This window comes from Peromyscus eremicus, chromosome 5 (assembly GCF_949786415.1).
Source record: "Peromyscus eremicus chromosome 5, PerEre_H2_v1, whole genome shotgun sequence".
Lineage (NCBI taxonomy): Eukaryota > Metazoa > Chordata > Mammalia > Rodentia > Cricetidae > Peromyscus > Peromyscus eremicus.
Genome location: NC_081420.1, coordinates 103,184,818 through 103,201,757, shown reverse-complemented (window position 1 = coordinate 103,201,757; position 16,940 = coordinate 103,184,818). Strand labels below are relative to the sequence as shown.

The 16,940-nt window shown below is 47.4% G+C and overlaps 1 protein-coding gene across 1 annotated transcript; it reads left to right on the top strand.

Moving 5' to 3' along the window:
* Nucleotides 1-7,331: 7,331 nt before the first annotated feature.
* Ces4a (carboxylesterase 4A) lies at nucleotides 7,332-15,850 on the top strand. Its single transcript, XM_059264188.1, has 10 exons — nucleotides 7,332-7,473; nucleotides 7,556-7,689; nucleotides 7,942-8,095; nucleotides 10,747-10,851; nucleotides 10,931-11,035; nucleotides 11,170-11,208; nucleotides 11,736-11,876; nucleotides 12,296-12,376; nucleotides 12,738-12,894; nucleotides 15,136-15,850. Exons 1-10 carry the CDS (start codon nucleotides 7,366-7,368, stop codon nucleotides 15,225-15,227), a joined length of 1,116 nt encoding a protein of 371 aa, XP_059120171.1. The 5' UTR covers nucleotides 7,332-7,365; the 3' UTR covers nucleotides 15,228-15,850.
* Nucleotides 15,851-16,940: the final 1,090 nt, after the last annotated feature.

Sequence of the window (16,940 nt, the reverse complement as noted above, 5' to 3'; positions counted from 1 at the left end):
AGGTATGCCTCCACAGCTGTTTTGGACTATTGTTTTGATAAGTGCTTCTGTGCTCCCTCCGGGTAACAGAGTTGACACTGGACTTCCCATGCTGCTCTTGTTCAGCAGTCTAGAAGAACTCTTCCACGTGGTTGTGACTGGCTCCTCGAGACCAGGGAGTTGACAAACACCATGGTTTACAGCAGTCATGAGACATTCTCTATATGATGTGAGACAAGTTACATAAACCTTTGAGCTTATTTCCATGTGTCTATAGAAATATTTGGGGGCACCAAGGTAATAGTACACACCTATAATCCCAGATCATAGGAAGTTGAGGCAAGAGGATCATGAGGGTTGTTCTGTGTGAGCATACATGTGTGTGGTGTATGTGAACACATGTATACAGATATGCCCGTGCAAGCAGAAGAGGATGACATTGGGTGTCCTGTTTTACCGTTTTCTGCTATTTCCTTTTGAGACAGGGTCTCTCAACCTGAACCTGTAATGTGTCATTTTTTGGCAAGGCTGGCTGGCCAACAAGCCCCAGCAAGGATTATGAGTTTTAGGTCAGTTTGAGCTACAATAAATAGCAAGACTTTGTCTCAGAAACAAAAACAAAAGAAAAATTCCGCCAGGCAGTGGTGGTGCACACCTTTAATCCCAGCACTTGGGAAGCAGAGGCAGGTGGATCTCTGTGAGTTCGAGGCCAGCCTGGTCTACACAGCAAGTTCCAGGATGGGCTCCAAAGCTACCCAGAGAAATAGTCTCAAAAAAAAAAAAAAGGCAAAATAATCCAAGCATGGTGGTAAATACCTTTAATCCCAGTACTTGTGAGACAGAAGGCCTAGGAATTTGGTTCAGATTGAATGTTTTTAAAACATTATCTCATGTAGCCCAAACTGGCTATGAACTCATGTAGCCAAGGATGATCTTGAACTCATGATCTCCCTGCCTCAGCCTCCCAAGCACTAGGATTTCAGGTGTGTGCTACCTTACCTGGCTTGGGAATTTTTTTTTTTTTGCATCAATTCCTAAATGATTCTGATCCATGGCTAGGGTATGTAACAACTTGGATCACATTTGCTTTCTGTCACTTTCCTGAGTGAACTCCAAGGAACAGGAACAAAGAGCAGTTCTGTTTTGATACGGGAGGAGAGAGAGAAGCTGACAGGGCACTTAGAAAGGGACAATGGATGTGAGTGAGGCCTCAGCAACACTTGGCAGAAGAAGTAGGGCAGAATAAGAGCCTGGAAGAGGAGGAGTACTCATAGGCAAGGGCTGGAATCAACCTAGTCTATTCCATATCTATTCCAAAAGCTTTCCATGGTGTGAGTAGGCTTGCAGTGTGTGTGTGTGTGTGTGTGTGTGTGTGTGTGTATACACTGTGGGTGAATATATTATAAACCACATATAGCTGCACTTGTATGCATATGTATACTCCCTGTGAACATGCATTTGTGTGTTTCTCATGTATACCTGTGTATGTATAAATTCGCAAGGGTGCATTGATGCAAATGTGTATGAGTAAGAATGTGTATAGATAATTCCAGCCATCCCAGAAATGAACCAGGCAGGGGCTGGGGAGGTGACTCAGTCAGTGAGGTATTTTCTGCACGTATGTGAGGACCTGGGTTAGGATGTCCAGAACCCATATGAAAAGCTATGGGGTGCATGACTGTACCCACAGTGCTGAAGAAGGAGAAACAGGTGGGTCCCTAGGGCTTGCTGGCCACCCAGTCCAGCCACTCAGTAAACTCAAGGTTCAATGAGAGACCCTGTTTCAAAAAATAAGGTAAAGAACAATTGCAGAAAACACCAGAAATCAACCACTACCCTCCATATGCATGTGTACAGCCACCACCATGGGCATGTTTACATCACACACACACACACACACACACACACACACACACACACACACACAGTAGGAAAAAAAGCAAATGAAAAAGAAACTAATCAAAAAACTAATTAAACCATTTAACAACCAGGAATAAAAAGGTGTAGCTATGTTCATATCAAACAGAAGTTAAAATAAATGCCCCTTTCAGCCCTGCATGGTGGCACATGCCTTTAATCCCAGCACTCAGGAAACAAAAGCAGGTGGATCTCTGTGAATTTGAGGCCAGCCTGATCTACATAGGGAGTTCCAGGACAGACAGGGATACATAATAGAGAGACCTTATCTCAAAAAATAAATAAACAAAATAAATGTCCCTTTCATTGATGTTAAATGACATAAAGAGAAATGGTTTATATAACAGACATGAACTTTTATGTACCTACCAACATGGCTTTGAAATCTTAAATAATGAAGAAAAACCTCATAGATGCACAAGAGAAATGAGACAGATACACAATTGTTTTTTTATACTTCCAAGGTTTTTTTAATTATTGTTTTAAGAAGCAGCACTAGGCTGAGGAGATGGCTTAGTGGGTAAAACACTTGCTGCATGAGCACAGAATTCAGATCCCCAGAAACATGTAAAAAGCTGGTGGTTTTGCCACCCTGCCTGCAATCCCAACCCAGGGGAGGCAGAGATAGGGAATCCCTGGAGCAAGCTATCTAACCAGACTAAGCAAAACAGCAAACTCTGGGCATGGTGATAGATCCTGCCTCAGTACATACAGTAGAAAACAATCAACTAACACATCTGATGTTAACCTCAAGTCTCAATATGCACAAGCAAACATGTGCATCTACACACATGCATGCACTTACACAAATGAACACATACTCGAGCATTAAAAAGTAGTGATTGGGACTGGAGAGATGGCTGAGTGGTTAACAGCACTGGCTGCCCTTCCAGAGGACCTGGGTTCAATTCCCAGCACCCACATGGCAGCTCACAACTGATTATAACCCCAGCTCGAGGGGATCCAACACTCTCACACAGACACAAATGCAGACAAGACACCAATGCACATAAAGTAAAATAAATAAAACCTTCTTTTTAAAAAAGTAGCGACTGAGGACTAGGGAGGTGGCTCAGCAGTTAAAAGCACTGGCTGCTCTTCTGAAGGAGCTAGATTCAATTCCCAGCATCCACACAGTAGTTCACAGATGTCAGTAACTCCAGTTTTAGAGAACCCAATGTCCTGTTCTGAATGTGGTACACAGATATACATGCACACAGAACACTCACAAACATAGGACTTTTAAATACTATTAAATATTAAATATTTAATAATAATTTACTGGTTGATTTTTATATATAAAGCAGCAGCAGCAGCTACCCAGGTCTGGCAGCGCACTCCTGTAATTCCAGCATTTGGGAGGCTGAGGCAGAAGGGTGATGGGTTCAAAGCCAACCTGAGTTATGTAGTGAGACTCTAGAGAGAAGTGGGGCAAGAGAAGAAAGAGAGGAGAAGGGAGGGGGAGGGGAGAGGGAATGGATGCCATGGCAGGGGTACCAGAATCCCGTCTGTGGCTGACAATAACGAGACAGACTGACTGTTCCTCTTCTCTTCCCAGGTGCTTTGCACACCAAGGAGCCTCTCGTGGTCACCAAATACGGGATCCTACAAGGAAAGCAAACACATGTGGGAAACATAACCGTCCAAGTCTTCCTGGGAGTCCCCTTCTCCAGACCTCCTGTGGGTGCCGGCAGGTTTGCTCCTCCGGAGCCCCCGCAGCCCTGGAATGGCATCAGACATGCCACCACCGACCCACCTTCGTAAGTGCCAGAGGATTGCGTGCGGGCTGGTAGATGAGCAGACCTGATGAGTAGGGTGGACCAGCGCCTAAAATAACTCACTAGAAACACCCTGTGTGACCACAGCAAACCCGGGCCCATGCTTGGCCTGTTTCCAAGCCTGTGTGTAATGAGGAAATTAGACCAAATGGCATTTAAGGCACTGATCGAACTGTGTTGGGTTCCTCACGGGAGAGGGATGTAGTCACTGGCTTTGCCACAGGACCTTCTGGGAAGCTGAATTTCCTAAATGCATCCCACCTCCAGTTCTCATCCACACTCCAGGCCCATGAACGATGGGCTCCAGCTTTGTAACAAACCCACAGGATACTGTCAGCCACTCCCTGCAGAGGGCGCTCCAAGATGGGAACTACAGGGCTGTTCCAGCTTTGAAGTTCCGGTGTCTTGCTGCCACCTACATGTAGCCTTCACACTACAAGACTTGAACAATGACTGCCCTTTGGAGGCCTGGGCTTGGCAGCTCAGCCAAAATAAGTGTATTTACTCTTTATTCAGACTACTGAGTAATCAACTGACCATAACATTGTGTGGCAATCATTAACAACGTTTAGCAGCAGCTGGTTAAAGCACAGGGTTTAAAACCTGGGTGCGAGTGATATTTTAAAAAAAAAAAAAAAAAAAAAAGCCCTATAATTCCCACTTGAGTGTCTATTCGTTAGGAAGAATTCCACTGTTAGGATATGATCAACCCGAGACCAAGGGTGGTCTTGCTCCACATCATCCATAGGAGAGGTACGGGTTCAATCTCGATAGACACACAGACAGATCAAGCCCCAGGCATTCTGATCATTCTCTGGTTATTATTTGGAATCCCTGTTGGCAAAACATGGAATGACCATTATCTGAAACTTGAAGGTGAGGCTTGGAGGTGAGGGTGCCCATTTTATACACGTGTGTGTCAGTCATTGGAACTCGCTATAAGCTGTCAGAATAAGGGATGTTTAGAACTTAGAGAGTCAAGTGTAAGAATCTGTGGATTACTTAGACCATTCTATAGGGTAATAATTAAGGGAGAGAGAAATGGTGCTTCTACAGGGAAGCTGGAAGGAAGCGATTGGATTCTAAATTTGTTTTAAAGGGAAAATGGATACTATTTTCTGGAGAATCAGATATGAGCCACGTGAAAAAATAATTTAATATAATGACTATATTTTGCTCAAGAGAATAAGGATGTCATTTCCCAAAATGGTGATCATAAGGGCAACAGCAAATTTGGGCAAAATAAGAGAAAATTCATTTGGCTACCAAGCATATGGCACACATTGATAATCCCAGTAATTTGGAGGCTGAGGCAGGAAGATCAAGAGCTCAAGGCCAGTCTTGACTACACAGCAAGTTTGCGGGCACCCTGGGCTATTTAAGACCATACCTCAAAGAAAAGAGAGAAGGACAGCCAGGTGTGATGGCTCATGCCTTTAACCCCAGCATTTGGGAGGCAGAGGGCAGGCAGATCTCTACTAGTTTGAGGCCAGCCTGGTCTACATACTGATTTCCAGGCAAGCTAAGGCTACATAGTGAGTGAGACCTTGTCTCAAAAAATTGTTTTTAAATAATAGTAACAATAGATAGATAGATAGATAGATAGATACATAGATAGATAGATAGATAGATAGAAAGCTTAGGGACTGGAGAAATACTCAGGGGTTAAGAGCACTGGCTGCTCTCCCAAAGGACCTGTGTTAGATCCCTGATACCCATTGGGTGGCTCACAGCTTGTCTGGAACACCAGTTCCAGGGGGATCCAATGCCCTCTTTGGTCTCTGCAGGCATTGCATGCACATGGTGCACAAACATATATGCAGGCAAAACACCTACACACAGAACATAAAAATAAATAAAATTCCCTAAAATTTTTAAAGAAAAATGGGAACCTGTGCTTCATAGCAACTTCTAGGCTAGTCTGTGCTATAAAATGAAACACAGTCTCAAAAAAGCAAAAAGAAAAGAGAGAACTAAGAGAGAGAAACTTGGGCTCTCTTTGCTGAGACCCGGGTCAGCAGGGGGATCCACCAGGGAGATAGAGGGAAAAGTTGGAGAGTAGAATGCTATAGAAACCTGGAGAGGGAATACTGTTCAAGCCCCAGAACCTATATAAAAAGCCAAGAGCCATGGCAAGAATTTGTAATACCAGTACTGGGGAGACAGAGACAAGAGGATAGCCAGCCAGCCTTGACTACTCAACAAGATCCAAGTAACTGAGAGGTCCTGTCTTTTAAAAAAAAATGGATGGCCTCCATAAGGAATAACACCAGAGGTTTTTCTCAGGCCTTCACATGCGTTCATTGACCTGTATACAAAAAGAAAAAAAGAAAAAAGAAAAAAAAAGAAAATGAAAGTTTGTCCTTGTAGGAAGAGAGCTTGGCTGGCTGCTGGTAAGGGTGGATGGGGACAATAGTTTGGGATGAGGCAGGTTGAAGTGTTGTGAGAAGGACATATGAAAACGGGAAAGGGGAGGTAGGCTGGGACAAGAGGAAAGCTAAAAGGAGGAACAGGCAGATAGGGATTCCAATCAAGTAAGGCCAGCTCCAGACTTGTAAGAATAGCCATTCCAGGGACTAGGCCAGCAGCAGAGAAGAGGGAGGTGGCCAGAGAGCCCATACTCTTCAAATGCTCCTAAAGTCCACATGGTGCCTGGCTGAGTGCTAGGACACACTGTCAACCTGCATTCAAGGAGTGGCTGAGTCACCCAGGAGAAAAACAATTAATTAAAATAATTTCAACCAGCACTACAGTCAAGAGTGGAGAAAGGTTTGCAGGACACAGATGGAGTGCCCATAAGAAGTGGGGTACCATTTGATCTGGCCTTAAACAGAAGTAGGAGCTTGCTGGGCAAGGAAGAAAGCATTTGGGAGAAGACACAGTCACAAGGGCTTGGAAATCAGAGGCAAGCAGCCAAGTCTCTCAGGAACCAAGGGTGGCTGGTGAGGTGACTGGGTGGGAAAAGGGCCTAAGCCAGACTGAGGGTGTATGGACTTTTTCTCTGAGGGCAGTGGAGAGTCAGGGAAGTGGGTTTGGGGGACATGGGTTCTTCCATGGTAGCTAAGGCTGTCCTGGGACCCTCTGTGTAGCCCAGAACAGCCTTGATTCCAGGTCTCACAAGGAAGAATTTAAGAAGGAAAGTGCCATGGTCTGCGTTGTGTCTTGCTTTGTTTTTAATCACGTTTATCAATATCCTCCAGAGAACAAATTGGAGGACTGTGAAGAAGTTGGGGGTGGGAGGGGTGTTCAGACCATAGATTTGATGGTCCTGTGTTTGAAGTGGGAAAACATGTTCTAGAGCTCTTTGGCCTGCTTGGGAGATAAAAGATTCTGGGAGGGTGGAACACGAAGGCAGAGAGGTACCTAGGGCACCCAAGTGTTGGCCTAGATCTCATTGGCAGTCTTCAACATGAGCAAAGACTATCCAAGCTAAGGGGTGAAGGGCAAGACTCATGGTAGAAGGAAGGATGGATCCTCAAGAGACCTGCCTGCCTCGAGGTCCTGGACCTGACCACTGGTGAAAGACTCCAGGAGGCATGCACACACGCACGGAGCCTGCCAGGCTTTTGTCTTAGGTTGCCCCCCCCCCATCACTGTTGACCCCAGGATTGAAATCATTCTCTTCACTGCCAATCCAAATCCACTGCATACCCACAGGTGCCTGCAGGAAACCTGGGGGCAGATAACCTCCATGTACTTAAGCACGCGGAAGCGGTATAAGTGGCTGCACTTCAGTGAGGATTGTCTCTACCTAAATGTTTATGCCCCAGTGCTCGCCGCTGGGGACCCTCTGCTGCCGGTGAGTAGTGTTTTCCACCACCCGTCATCCCCCTCTACTACCCTACAGCCCAGCTCAGGCTTTGGAGACCTTTCTTGCCCAGGTGATGGTTTGGTTCCCCGGAGGCGCCTTCCTCGTCGGCTCCGCTTCTACCTACGATGGCTCAGAGTTGGCCGCCCGCGAGAAAGTGGTGCTGGTGTGTCTGCAGTACAGGCTGGGGATCCTGGGCTTCTTCAGGTGGGCCTTGGACCAGGGGCGGGGCCTTCACCTACCTGCCTGGGGCACAGAAGGCGGGGACTGACGGAAGGGGGCGTGGTCCGTGGACCGAACCGAATGACCAGGGTGTTTTGAGCCGGGCCTGACCCGGTGGAGACGCTGGACACCGTCTCACGAGTGAGTCTAAGGAAGCCTTAGGTAGGGAGCCTTGGCAGCTCTCTGAATCCTAACCATCGAAGTTTGAAACACTGACCATGAATCTTGTGTGCCTAGCACGGGCGACAGCCAAGCCCGCGGAAACTGGGGGCTGCTGGACCAGGTAGCGGCTCTGCACTGGGTGCAGGAGAACATCGCGGCCTTTGGTGGAGACCCGGACAGTGTAACACTATTTGGCCAGTCGGCAGGAGCTATGAGCGTCTCGGGATTGGTGAGTGCGATTTCCATTGGACCAGCAGAGACACGGGCCAGCCTGTCCCCACACTGCACCTGTGTATCCACAAACCCCCGCCATCTCACCCCTCCCAAGGACACCATTCACTCCAGGAGCACAGTCGCTCGCAGAACAGGGCTGAGGACCAGAGTTCAATTCCTGGAGCTCACAAGGTGGAATTGGCTCCGGCAACTTGTCCTCTAACCAGGTTTCTGCCATATACACTAAATAAATGATTTTCTAGAAAAGGAAAAAAGAACAGCACTGATGACAAATCCAAGCCCCAACAAGGACAGGGTGAGGCTTTGTGGGTGCCTACCACCTCCTGCCTCTCTCAGAGCTCTTTCGCACAAACAGGGGCCAGGATCTACCCTCTAGGCAGAGCTGTGGACCAGCCTATGCCTGGAAGTCAGGGGCCTGCGTTAGAGACTTCACAGGGGTGGACGTGAGCAGGAGTCACACCAAGTATGGTTGTGAGGGCCACAGTAGTAATAAGGCCCAATCCTAAAAGAGTTGAGTGTGTTGATCCTAAAACTTGAGGGGATAGGAGAGTCACAGCTAACCTTAGCTACATAGTAAATTTGAAACCAATATGGACTACATGAAACCCTGTCACCAAAAAAAAAAAAAAAAAAAAAAAAAAATCCAAAGAGACAGGCAGATCTGTAATTCCAACATTCCAATGGCAGACCTGAAATGCCTGGCCAGCCTGAGCTACACAGCAAGGCCCTCCCTGTGCTAGTTCTTTCCATCTCCAGCCTCATCTTTGTTCTTCTCAATCAATTCTCCCCTGTGCTCTCAGAGAACCAGTATATATACCGAAGCAGTAATTCTTTGGCAAAGCAATGCGAGGCTTGAAGCTTTCAGGGTCACAGAGAGAGATGATAAGGATCCACACATAAAGCAATAATTTTCAGCTTCCAATTACAACCCAAAAGGGGAGTGACTAAAGAGGAGTTCTCTGATAGGGTCAACTAAGGGCTAAGATCATTTAGGGAATTTGTGTGCTCAAACTATAGTCTAGAAATGCTAGGTAGAATGTTAGGGGTCAATAAGTCACAATAAAGTAAACTGTCTTTGACGCCACTTTTCCCACTCATCCCGGCTGCAGCTGCTTTCTGATAGGGAAGGGGACACAGCTAGGTGGCTAAGCGACCCATATCAGAGCATGTAGTATTCGGTTAGTAAAAGCACTTTCACTCAGAGTAATTGCTGAGGAGAAAATCTAGGAATAGCACCTGGCTGCAGAGGAATTAAAACTTAATTTGCACAAGAAAGAAGCTTGGCACCTATCACCTGTCTAGCCTTGTAGGCAATCTCCTTGGGTCAGTGGGAAGTAACTGCCTTAACTCAGTAACCATCAAATGGCTAAAACATCATCCCAGGAATGTGAGCAGTAAATCTCTTAAGTTAGGGTCTTGTATAAATAATCCGGGGTGAAGGTAAGGAGTTGAGGATATAATTGTTATGATTCTTTTCTCTATCTGTGAGTGAGATGAGCTAATGTTTATCTATGTGCAGTTTTGTCCTTGGAAAAAGGTATCTTTGCTGAAATACTTTTGTCTGGAGAATGACCATGGTTAGATTTACGTTAATGAAAAATAAACACAGCTGGAGACAGTTATCCAAATATCCCAAATGTATAGGGAAAGTTGTGCCCAAGATTGAGATGCAATTGTGAGATTACATGTACACGTAACATGGAAATGCACGGTAAATGGGGAGAATCATAGCTGTTATTGCACAAGAAGTTTACAACAAGAGAAAATCAGTTCATTCAAAAGGCAGTATCTCCATAATGCCTTGGGTGATGGTTTCCTCTAACAGAACCCTTAGTTCGGATAGGTTGACCTTCTGAACTCTAGCTGTCACTGCTGTGTACTCATGGACTTTTGCCACCAGTGGCTCTCAGTAGTTGGCCTCAAACTTGTGGCTTGCAGCCATCCTCCTGAGAGCAGGGACAGATTTTAAGCAGGGAAGTGATAAGATCAGACGTGGATTCAGAGAGGTCTCTCGGTCTTCTGCATGAAGCAGGAACTCGGACTCGGAGGCCCAGTTGGGAGGTGAAGGAGCAGGGTTTATCCCAGAGGAGACAATGAGGGTAGGAGGAATGGAGAACAGAGGGTTGTTGCTGAGTGATTCACAAGACCAAATGGTCAGGAAGGACTGGAATAGTTACATGTGGCAGAGGGCAGAGGAGGGACAGACCCCAAGCTGGGTAGATAATGTCAAAGAGAGGTTCTACCCAGTTGGAGGTTGACTAGAACAGGTTTAAGACACATAAATTCTGAAGTATCCAAAGACGTAACTTCTCTGAAAGAGCTATTAGCATAGATAATTGGAGCTGTGACTATGGGGTCCCACCTACCCTCATTTGTAACCTATAGCAGAGGAAGGCCCCCTTAGCCATACCAGCAGATCACCTCCCATATCCTCAGGTCAACTCTGGGACCTCTAGAGCCCACTACATAGACCAAAGACTGGAAGATGCTGGCTTTAAGTCTAGGACTCTAGCCTAAGACCCATGGCTCCCTCCAAGATGCTCATCTCTCAGGCTACTGGGAAATGGCTAGGCGGGCACCCAAAATAAGTCAGTTGGCCCTCCCTATTTATGGGTCTCATGAGTGCTCTGCTTCCAATCCCTACAGCTGATGTCACCCCTAGCCCAAGGTCTATTCCATCGGGCCATTTCCCAGAGTGGTACTGCAATACTGAAATCCTTCATCACTCATGATCCATTGAAGGCAGCCAAGGTGGGCATCACTCTTCTCCCAGGGCTCAACAAGAAGGGGGAAGGATGGAGGCATCCCTGTGTACCCCTTCTCTCTACAGGAGGTTGCTCACATGGCTGGCTGCAACCACAACAACACTAGGATCATGGTAGAATGCCTGAGGGCTCTATCAGGGGATGAAGTGATGCATGTTTCCAAGAGGATGGTAGGTACAACATTCCAGTTGTCTTCCCTATCAGCCTGTGTACTATAGCCACCCATAGATACTTCCCTGGGGCACCTGTCACTGGAGCACATTGGGAGTTTCTTTTGATTCCTATCTTCTTCTCTCCTTTATAGTCATTCTTTCATGCCAACTTCAAGAAAGATCCAAAAGATGTGAGTAATCAGTGGCCTGCAATTTGAGTGTTTATTGAATACCTACTATGTGCCAGGTCCTTGGAATACCTGAGGAACTACACAGGCCAAATTCCCTTCCCTAGTGGAACTGATGCCCCTCTGGAGAGAGAGACAACAAGCCCTATAAATAAGTAAATTACTCAGCTTCCTAGAAAGCAATAGCAACAAGGAAGGGGTCAGGCATGATGAGAGTTATGGAACCTTAAATAGAGTGGATAATAAATGCCTCATTGAAATGATATTTCATAAGGATTTTCAAGAGATAAGGAATGAACTATGTATATGCCTGGAGCAAGCATCTAAAGTTGAGTAGCCTGGTCCTGTCTGTCCTGGTCCCTCCCAACACTCACCTTCTTAAGTATCAGTATGAGCAATCTTAGTTTTTACCGAAAGAGGTTAAGCTAGAGCAGCTCCTGGGACAGACCTGATGAGCTAAGCACCCAAGTCACAAAGGCCCTCAGAGGGTATGTGGGATGACTAGCTGGAAAATGCCCCTGGCCTTGCAGATTGTATGGTTCCTGAGTCCTGTGGTGGATGGTGTGGTGTTCCCAGAGGACCCTGTGGTGCTCCTGACCCATGGGCAGGTTACACCTGTGCCCTACCTTCTAGGTGTCAACAACGTGGAGTTCGAGTGGGCCTTGCCTTTTGTGAGTGGATGGGAAAGGTGCTCACTCAGTGGGTTTGCAACGGGATGCCCCTTGAACAGTGTGTGGGTACCAAGTTAGATCTCAGTGGCCCCATTGAGGATGTAGACATTACCTCTATTCCCTGTGCAGGGAGAGCTGACCAGGAATGATGGAGGGGAATTGGGAGAAGTGTAGTCAACCCCTGAGCCTGCAAACAACTATACACCTTAGGGACCTCCTTTATTCCTTGGGTCAAGGCAAATGCTGTAGCTCAAGGCAGGCCCTCCCAGCTCTGCTTCAGCTCAGAACCAGGTGGTAATGACAGACAGTGAGCAGGACAGGTTGTGGGTCTTTCTTGGGCTGTCTTGTCTGAGAATTCTACATGCAAACAGGCAAGAACTCAGGCCTGATTCAACCCTGTGTTCTTTTCTTGTGAGCAGCTCATGAAGTTCCAGATAACTCGGCATATGATGAACAAAAAATACTTCACCAAACTGCTCTGGAGTTTCAGCACCCTGCTGGTAAGGGGTCCCATGGTTTGGGTTGTTTAGTGTGAACAGCATTGAACACCACACACACTTCTTTAAAAACGTAGGACCTGCTCTATGCAAAGGTTCCTGAGACCTTAAAGGAGTTTGACATGGGATGAGATGGTTGCTGATGGGCAAGGTCTCCGAGGCACCCTTAGGGTCGTGGGAGGCAGTTCTCCTGTGGCAAAAGGGGGGGGGGGGGCGCGGTAAGAACAATCAGGATGGAGATCTTCTAGAAAACCCATTCCCAAAAGTCCTAGGGAGCTGAGGCTGGGTGCAAGCGAATGGTGAACCCATCCATGGCCCAGCTGGTATAGCAGACCTCAGGGTGGGTCTTGCATCCCTGGCCCAGAATATCACTAAGGAGCAGATCCCACTGGTGGTGAAGGAGTACTTGAACGATGCTGCCAATAAACATGACTGGACGACGTTCCGAAACCGGGTGATAGACCTAGTTGGAGATGCCACCTTCGTGTACTCCACACTTCAAGCTGCACGCTACCACCGGGGTATGGGGCCCCTAAGAATAATCACACCGCTCCCCTGCACTATCCAGCTGAACTGCTTCCAACTGGGGTCACCAGCTCTTCCCCCACACACTCCATACTTTGGGCTAGTATAGGACTCCAAGAGGCCACAGAGAAGGCAGCAAGCCAGAGGAAGAGCTGTCCTTAGGGATAAGGGCAGAACCTCAGCCACCCTAGAGGAGAAAGCTGGGGTGGCAGAGACAGTACCTAGGTTAAGAGGATGGGCTTAAGAGCAACTTAAAAAGCAGGCTGGCCAGGCGGTGGTGGCGCACGCCTTTAATCCCAGCACTCGGGAGGCAGAGGCAGGCAGATCTCTGTGAGTTCGAGGCCATCCTGGTCTACAGAGCAAGATCCAGGACAGGCACCAAAACTACCCAGAGAAACCCTGTCTTGGGGGGGCAGGGAGGCTGATTGGGCTTGGGAATATGAGGATGAGAGGTCAAAGGTGAGGCTGGAAAAGCCAGTCATTAAAAGCCCTTAAATACAGTGTCCAGAACAGAAGGCTCAGGGGAGGGGAGAAGACAGCTTCCATGACCCTTGCTATAGGCTTGCCAATTAGGTTTTAGTGTCCCCAACTCTGCAGATGAGGAACTGCAGCTCAGAGAGTTTGAGTGACATACTGATGGCTAGTGTGGGCAGGATTCTAACTTGCTCCACGACTGTAAAGCTGAAGGCCTGCCTGATTGTCGGTGGGTAGGACACAGTGGGTAGATGGGGAGCTTAGCTCAGTGAAGGCTCTTCCTGCAGCCCTCACCCATTTCATTTATTCACAGATGCTGGCTTCCCTGTCTACCTGTACGAGTTCAAGCACCATGCTCCCTCAGGCATAATTGTCAAACCTCGACATGATGGTGCAGACCATGGAGATGAGCTTTCCTATATCTTCGGAAGCCCTTTCTCCAAAGGTCCTAATGCCCTACCTGACACCTAGTCTCCCCACCATGTATGAAGACCCACACCTCCATTGGCTGACCACAGGAAGCTACCTAATCCCTAGTGTGGAATGTACTCCCAAATGCAGAGTGGGAGGTTGGTACCCCTGGATCTTTCCAAAATACCACGTCCTCTTCTGCCCCCAGGCTCATCCACCAATGAGGAAAAGGAATTCAGCCTCCAGATGATGAAATACTGGGCCAACTTTGCCCGCACCGGGTGAGTCTAGCCCCTTACACATATAAATAATACTAGGACCACAGGAACTAGACAGTCAAGCCTGGGCCCTTCTCCTTTTCCTTGTCAGTCATGGCATCTTAAATGTCCCTAGAATGTGTCCCCTCTGTGCAATGATGCACACTCTTCATTCATTCATTCATCCAGTAGTATCTCACCGATGTTCTCCTTTGTATCTGACCCTAGTACAGGAAGCTGGGGTGCAAGGATGGCGTAAGCGTGTGCTACATCCTCCTCACCCAACCATATGAAAACCGAATTCCAAGCAGGCACAATGGGAGCTGTCCCACTGGGAGCACTGGGCTGTAGAGCATCAAGGAGGGGCCTGGCCCTATTTGAGTGGCAGAAATGGCTTCCAGTGGAGGTGACACTTGAACCGAACTTTGGGTCCCCCATGCGTATCTTCCTAGCCCCACCTTCCCTCCCCCATCATGCTGTGACACTAGAGGAGTTGTTCTGAAATATCACCTAACGAAGTTACTCACTTGCTTAAAACCCTTGCTCATAGCCGGGCGGTGGTGGCGCACGCCTTTAATCCCAGCACTTGGGAGACAGAGCTAGGCAGATCTCTGTGAGTTCGAGGCCAGCCTGGGCTACCAAGTGAGCTCCAGGAAAGGCACAAAGCTACACAGAGAAACCCTGTCTCGAAAAAACAAAAAACAAAAAAACAAAAAACAAAAACCCTTGCTCATGTTCCCAGAGTAAAGCTCCATTCCCTTAGCACACCCATCCTCTTTATACTCGCCTTTATATTTTACCTCACCTTGCACTGCCTGGAAGCTCACTTCTCCCACCTCCTTCCCTGGGGCTTGCTATGCAGCCTACACTGGCCTCAAACTCACGATTCTCCTGCCGCCGCCTCCCGAGTGCTGAGATTCTAAGTGTTCACCTCACACCTAACTCTCCTACTCTCTCATAAAGACCTGTCTAAGCATCACTGCCACAAAGCCTTCTTGGATCTCAGCTTCCCAAGCGAAGGTACATGAAGGAAGGGTAAGAGGGACAAGCCGAATAAAAAGGAGTGACAGAAATCTCTTTCTACCTTGGGGTCAGGGACCCCAATCACAGAAAGCTGCCCTACTGGCCACGCTTTGACGAGGATGAAAAGTACCTGCAGTTGGATTTCGACACAAGTGTGGGTATGAAGCTCAAAGAGAAAAAGATGGCTTTCTGGGGGAGGCTGCGCCAGCCTCGGAGGACTTAGAAGCAGCAGCGACACTGAGAGTGACCAAGCAAGGGGGAACTATCCTACCGTCCTGCCTCAGGGAGATTGGCCCTGCATACAACTGAGGACAGCCGTCCTGTCCACCAAATGTAGGACCTGTAGACACTCCCGGCTACCTTCAGGCTATCGCTGGAGCCCTAGTCCATCATGGGGCTCAGCACTACCTGTCCAGCCTGACATCCCATGGCACCCCACATCTCACTGTCTAAACCAGGCCAGGGCCTTTCATCACACCGTGCTCTGCTCCCCACAAGCTCAGCCTCAGGATAATCTCTTCTCTCCCTTTTCCAAGTCCTCTTACCCTTCATGATGTATTTGCAGCCCCCTCTTATGGAAACGTCACACAGGCTGTCACGTTCTGTCATTGCACCCTGCTGTCATTGATCATCTACCCTCTTCAACCTGCCTGCTCATGCTGGCCTTGAGGCCCCAGACAATCTATTCATGACATGGTGCAAAACTTTGATGGCTTGGGATCTGTTCCCCTACCCACACTCATCTCCCCTAGGGCCCTTCCAAAGCCGGTACCTAGAAATGATGCTCAATTTAAAAAAAAAAAAAAAAAAAAAAAAAAAAAAAGTGTTCTTTTGATCCTCAATTTCTTTCTCTGTAAAATGATTGGGTGAAATGAATGTTATCTCAGTTTGAACCCTTAGGGTAATAAAATATTGCTACTTGCTGCTTCTTGGGTTGTATTTGCTAGAGGGGCTGAAGCAAAGTCATTTAGAGTGTAAAACATTTAGCTAGTGCCAGATGTGGTAGTTTATAAAAAAGAGGTAGCCCCACTTCAGAGTCAGCACAGGACATATCCAGACACCAAATTCTCAGCACAAAGGGGATTTATCACCCAAGAGGGGCAAAGGGGGAGGGTCTGCAAAGGCAAGCAATAAGCTGCAACAGCAGCAGCTGCAGCAAGCAAGCAGGTGTTTTTCTCCGGAGTGGGCTTTTTGTTTGTTTGTTTGTAGGTTGGTTTTTTTGTTCTTATTTTTGTTTTTGTTTGTTTATTGGTTGGTTGGTTGATTGGTTGGTTATTTGGTTGGTTTTTTAAGACAGGATTTCTCTGTATAGCCCTAGCTATCTGGGAACTCACTCTGTAGACCAGGCTGGCCTCAAACTCACAGAGATTCACCTGCCTCTGCCTCCCAAGTGCTGGGATTAATGGTATGTGCCACCACCACCCAGCAGGAGTAGGCTTTTAAGGAGAAAAAGGGGGAATCTGTGCTAGGGTGAGTTAGTAAATCCCGATCGGATATGTTAGCCAAATAATTAATTTTGATTGTTGGACCTTAGAATTTTGTCTCACGAATGAGTCAGTGGCTAAATAAAAGAATGAAGCTTGGGGACTAGCTTTAGAAATGTAACGTAATGGCTGTTAGTGTTAGGGGAGAGTCGGAACTTGTCAGCACCAGGTTTGCTGTGCTCCGGCCTGCTAGAGCCTTTCAGTAACAAACACTTGTAATCTCAGCATTTGGAAAGCGAGAAAGGAGAATCCAGGTGTTCAAGGTCATCTTCAGCTACACAGAGTTTGAGTCCAGCCTAGACGACATAAGACTCCATCTCAACAACAACAAAACCGAGAGAAAGAAAACCTTGGCTTGCTCCTTCTCTATCTTAAATGCAACATGCCTCTACC

Bases quoted from the DNA above. Each gene is read 5' to 3' on its own strand.
- Ces4a (XM_059264188.1), top strand. From the start codon at position 7,366: ATGTACTTAAGCACGCGGAAGCGGTATAAGTGGCTGCACTTCAGTGAG. The intron at 7,690-7,941 runs GTGGGCCTTGGA...TTGTGTGCCTAG, and splicing joins GGGATCCTGGGCTTCTTCAG to CACGGGCGACAGCCAAGCCC. The intron at 8,096-10,746 runs GTGAGTGCGATT...CAATCCCTACAG, and splicing joins CTATGAGCGTCTCGGGATTG to CTGATGTCACCCCTAGCCCA.